Raw genomic sequence first — 6,000 nt, 5'->3', positions numbered from 1 at the left:
AATAAAATGCAATAACGGGCGATCAAAACATTGCACTTACACCAAAATTGTATCAATAAAAACTTCAGCTAGGCACGCAAAGAATAAGCCCTCACTCAGCCCCAGAACACAAAAAACGCTATTTTTTAAAACAAAGTTTAGATTTTTTTCACCATTTAAATAAAAAACATACGGTATATGTTTTTTGTCTGAACTCGTAATTACCTGGAGAATCATAATGGCAGGACAGTTTTTTTAAAAAAAAGTGGAATTGCACTTACCGTATATATTAGAGTATAAACCGAAGCACCTAATTTTGCCACGGAAAACTGGATAAGCTTATTGACTCGAGAATAAGCCAGCCATGCATTGTCCCCTTATCCCAGTCCTGCTATGGCTCGGCTTCCCCTCCTCGCAGCCGTCGCTGCACCTCAGTTGTCCCAGCAGCTCTTCCTGTGCTCAGCGATCACGTGGTAGCGCTCATTAAGTTAATGATATGCGCTCCACACCTATGGGAGTGGAGACACATGCATATTCATTACCTTGATGAGCGGTACCACGTAACCGCTGAGCACAGGATGAGCAACGGAGATGCAGCGACGGCGCGAGGAGGGCGAGTATGATGCCCGTTAGACGGCAGCTGTCACTGTGCCACAGCCGCTGCTCCCCCGCCAGCTTTCTGGACAACGACTCGTGTATAACCTGAAAGGGGGAGGCGCCATTTTCAGCACAAAAAAAAATGTGCTGAAAATCTCAGCTTATACATGAGCAAATACGGTATTTTCCAATCTCATTGCACTGATGGGAAAAGAAAAATGAAATACTTTTTCGTTCTTTCACATGGAAAAAAAAAAAAAATTATATATATATATATATATATATATATATATATATATATATATATATATATATATATATATATATATACTGTGGCATTAAAGAGCACAAATAGAAAGGGCAGTTCTAAACATGCTCTGGTATAAATTGTGAGGCTACCTATACATTTATAAAATTGCTGAAGTGCTTCTAAAACATCTGTAGGCTGTATTGTGCATAAATATGTGACTTCAGATTTTGTATTAGTCTAGCCTGATGAAGAGACTTGAGTAGTCTCGAAAGCTTGCAATGTGTTACCATCTTTTCAGTTAGCCATTAAAAGGTATCAACTACTGAGGACTCTCAATCCTGAATATTTTTCTATAACATCTAGGAACTGCTGCATTGGGGACTAGTCCTGGTCTTAATGCGGCTTGTACGCCCATCCTGCCTTCAAAATCTCATCTGAAACGTCAAGGGGAATAGTGGGAAACTTTCTTCCAGATTCATCATTGTCAACCTCCAAGGAACAGAAATCTGTATCGGTCATGTGATGAAGTGACAGTACATTTATTAGTGCAGCGTGTGGTAGGAGTCCCATCACATAACCAGGACAAATTTTTATCCACAAAGTAAAATAAATATATCTATTAACCCCTTCACAACATGTGCCGTACATGTACTGCGCATGTCGTGTATCTCCCTTTAATGTGGGCTCCGGCTCTGAGTCCACATCTTTCCCAGCACGTCAGCTGTTTTGAACAGCTGACATGTGCCCCTAAGGCCTCTTTCACACTTCAGTTTTTTGCATCAGACATCAGTTCAAATCCGCCAAAAAGTCAGACAAGCGGATCCGTTGTGAACTGATGGCACAGGATCCGTTTCAGACGGATCCTGAAAATGAGGAAATTTAAAGGAAAGAGAAAGATTTTTTTTTTGGTCCGGCACCCAGAAAGAATTTTGGGTTAAATGAGTGTCTGGAGGATACGCCAGAGAAAAAAACGTTGCAAGCTCCGTTTTGAAATCTTTGAGGATGGCGACGGACAGCAACTTTTGGCGGATCCTCAAAAAAAACGGATGCAACGGACAGCAATCCGTCACAATCCACCATTAATGGAAGTCAATGGGGGAAAAAAAACGGATCCTTAAAAGAAAATTGAGGATCAGTTTTTTTCAAAACCTGGCGGATTGTGACCGATTGTAAAAAACTGAAGTGTGAAAGAGGCCTAACAGATGCAGGTGGAATCGTGAACCACCCGCAGTTGTTAACCTGTTAAATGCCACTGTTAATCTATGACAGAGGCATTTAATGTTATCGCGCCAGAAGTGTGTCACTAATCCTGCCCTTTTGTGTGAAATGATCAATGTTTTGCTTTTTGCTTCACTCTTGTGTTTTTTTCATTTACGATAAATTAAATGAAGATAATAACAAAGAATTTGTGTTTGCAATAATTTTCAGGAAGAAACTGAGTATTATCTGACAAAATTGCAGGGGTGTCAATACTTTTGGCCACAACTGTAAGTGGTGAAAAAAAAGCCAAACTTTGGTAAAAAAAAAAAAAAAAAAAGTGCCATATTCCAAGACCTGTAGCATTTACATTTTTCGTGATTTGGGGCTGGGTGAGGGCTTATTTTTGCCCTCCGAGCCGACGTTTTTTATTGATACCATTTTGGTGTAGATATGATCTTTTGATCGCACCTTAGTGCATTTTATAGCAATGTAGCGGTGACTACCAAAAAACGCAATTCTGGAGTTTTGAATTTCTTGTTACACTGTTTAGCAATCGGGTGAATTTTTTTTTTTTTTTTTATATTGACAGATCAGGCGATTCTCAATGCGGTGATACACATTTGGTATGTTTGTTTTATTTTGAATGGGGCGATTTGAACTTCTATATATTTTTTAAAATCATTTTTATTTTTTGCATGCTTCAATAGTCCCCATGGGAATAGGCGCTGCAATTGTCCGATCGACTGCTACATACAGGCGAGGATCTATATGTGGCAGAAATGATCACTTGCAAACCGGCTATGACAACCATAGAGATCTGCTAGAGACCTCTGGTTGTCATGCCAAGCCATTGGTGACCCGCGATCACGTGACGGGGTCTCTGGTGCGCTTCCCAGAACCATGAGTTAAACACCCCTGTCATAGATTGACAGCTGTATTTAACAGGTTAACAGCTGCGAGTGGATCGTGATTCCACCAGCCGCTGTTGGAGGCACACGTCAGTTGTTTTGAACAGCTTACATGTGCCGGGAAAGATGTGGGCTCAGCGCTGGAGCCCGCACCAAAAGGGAGAGTTTCTGACGTGGGCGTACTATTACGCCCAATGTCGGAATGGGGTTAACAAACTTATTTTCTTAATCATTTAAAGGGAATCTGTCACCCCATTTTAGCCCTATAAGCTGTGGCCACAGCCATCAAGGGCTTATCTACAGCATTCTGTAATGACAGCAGACAGCCAAACGTGTTTACGTTGCATGTACACCTGTAGGGCAACTGTTACATTTTTAATAGGTAGATAACCTTCTAAACAGGCTGGTTCACACTCCATGCAAAAGCGCAGCCAATGCCCGCTGTTCACCATGTAATAGGTTTCCAGCCTACACAATCTAGATAGCCACTAGTTGTAAAATCGCCCATTAGAGGTCATATTTAAGCGATTAGTTTTTACTTATAACACAAATCAACATTATGGTAGAAAAAAAAAAAAAAGTTTTGTTACCTGTGCACCTTCTCCATGGTATAAGCAATTCACCACATTGTCCAAAAGGTTGATGTCCAGTTTCTGGCTGAAATCCAGCAGCTGTCGAGCTGCATGGTCCGCTAACATGGTCATAATTGCTGGCATAGATTACTGCAATAAAAGATATTACATGTTAATATATAAGTACATGTAGGACAAAAAAAAAAAAAATCTAGATACATTGTAGATCACTTTTTTCTATACTTCAGAGTACATGTGATCAGATTCATGCTGCCTGAACCACAGGCATTCATCAATGTCGGGCTGTGTTACTGCAGTATTTAAGGAGAAAACGATTTGAAAAACTGGCTCGAGACAAGATGTCTAGACCAACTACTACAACGCCACTGCCTGGTAGCTTCTTATCACCCTGATCCCTTGGACAGGCAGGGAAATCCCAATTAGTCTAGGGAAGCATGGGTGGGGACAAGATGGCGGACTAGTCAGCTGAGATACGTAGTCCCCCTGATGGCTTTTCACTAGTGTATAAAGTCTCTGAAAATTTACACGGATCCAATAAAACAGACAGCGATTCATGGAGCCTGTGGTTTGGGCAACATGAGAAAACAGGTTCTCTTAAAATATAAATTGCTGTTTTCCACAGTACACATCAGAATAATGCCACACAGATCTTATGTAAACAGTACATACAAGCCAAGGTAATATCAAAAACTCGTCAGTCGCACAGCGCATATACAAAAAGCAACAGCAAAAAAAAAAAATGCTCAAGTGTTGCCCCTTGGGTTCATGCTCCGTGATCACCGCCAACCTGACCTGAATTCTCCAGCTCTTTCCAAACTACCATTGCAGCCACTGTGTGGGCGCACAAGCACATTTGCCACATGTGGTGCCAGAAGTTTTCATTTTATAGCCACCAGAGATCAAATTTAAACTTTTAAGGGCATGTCACACTAAGATATCGCTAGCAATATCGCTATAACTAGTGACGTTATAGCGATATTGCTAGCGATATCTCTGTGTCTGATACTTACCTACGACCGGCTCCCCCGCTGGTTATCGCTGATCGCGCGAGAACGTTCAGGACTGTTTCTCGTCGTCAGCTTCCTGCGGCGCTTCCTGTGGAGAGACGAGCGTGGAGCCGGGCGGGAGGACGCAGGATCGCCTAGTGTGACAGGTAAGTAGCGATCCCAGTCCCCAGCGATGTCGCTAGTGAGATCTGCCTGTGTGGCAGCTCACTAGCGACCACTTAGCGATGCACCAGCGATCCTGACCGCATCATATCGCTGGTCGAGATCGCTGGTACATCGCTAAGTGTGACAGCACCTTTACTCAAAGAAGAAAGCTACTCAAAATTAAAACGGTTTCTCTCCATAATTCTGATTCAAAACCGCATCCAGGAATAAGTTTATTTATTTGGGTCACACACACACACACACACACACACACACACACACACTATACCTGTTACTGGACTGTAGCTGAGCCTACTTGTATCTACATAATACATAATTTGGGCATTAATGCGGAGCTACATTTCAGCAGGATAAAGAGCACCGCTTCAAAACGTTTATATATATAGTCCAAGGATCTCTACAGTGACAACTTGTGCATCCACCAAGAACCTGTTAATAAATTAAGATTGGCCATGACAGGAATTGGCTTGTCTGCTACAGTCCATTATCATTAAAAGGAACCGCTCACATAATTCATAATGCACATATAGCATGAATCAGAACTTGACTGCAGGATCACGGAGTTTTCAGAAAAAACAGTGACGAACCAGCAAAGGAGCACAGGGATAAACTTGTCTAGAACTCCCCACTAAACTAGGTGATTGACAGGTCTATCTGAAAGGGGAGACCTTTTAATCACTTGAAGCAATTATCTGAAAGGGGAGACCTTTTAATCACTTGAAGCAATGCGAGGAGAAGGTAGTCTGGGGCGGTGCCTAAAGTCCCTGGTCAGATCTATATCACAGTCCTACCTACCACATATGAAGCAGGGCCAGCCCCAGAGCCTGCATCATACTTTCCTTAGCGACCCATGCCAATAATGTACGTTACACGTTATCAAGCAATTAAAAGTGATTTTTCAAGATCTTAAAGTGTTGAAAGTTTTACCTCTAAACTCAATCCTCATTTTTGTTCCTATTTTCTCCCAATTTTTTTTTTCTTAACCAATTAAAAAAAAATATATGAGGGCTTTGAGGGGTAGATGTAATTTTGAATGTCTAATTTATCATATAATGTGCTGAAATATGTGAAAAGAATTCCAGATGTGATTGATTTAACCCATTAACCCCTTCACCCCCAAGGGTGGTTTGCACGTTCATGACCGGGCCAATTTTTACAATTCTGACCACTGTACCTTTATGAGGTCATAACTCTGGAACGCTTCCATGGATCCCGGTGATTCTGACATTGTTTTCTCGTGACATATTGTACTTCATGTTAGTGGTAAAATTCCATTCAAATAACTTGCGTTTGTGAGAAAA

General features: G+C 41.5%; 1 protein-coding gene across 1 annotated transcript in view; it reads right to left on the bottom strand.

Annotated features, from left to right (window-relative positions):
• The window catches only part of XPO1 (exportin 1), a 103,625-nt gene that overhangs the window by 56,105 nt on the left and 41,520 nt on the right, over positions 1–6,000 (bottom strand). The window contains exon 2 of the mRNA XM_073553942.1: positions 3,525–3,656. Within this exon, the coding sequence (XP_073410043.1) occupies positions 3,525–3,650 (126 nt within the window). The 5' untranslated portion in view covers positions 3,651–3,656. The remainder of the gene's footprint in view (positions 1–3,524; positions 3,657–6,000) is intronic.

The sequence above is a fragment of the Dendrobates tinctorius genome, unplaced genomic scaffold (genome assembly GCF_039654945.1).
Source record: "Dendrobates tinctorius isolate UK_male_01 unplaced genomic scaffold, ASM3965494v1 ptg000203l, whole genome shotgun sequence".
Taxonomy (NCBI): Eukaryota; Metazoa; Chordata; class Amphibia; order Anura; family Dendrobatidae; genus Dendrobates; species Dendrobates tinctorius.
This window is presented reverse-complemented; position numbering and strand designations above follow the sequence as displayed.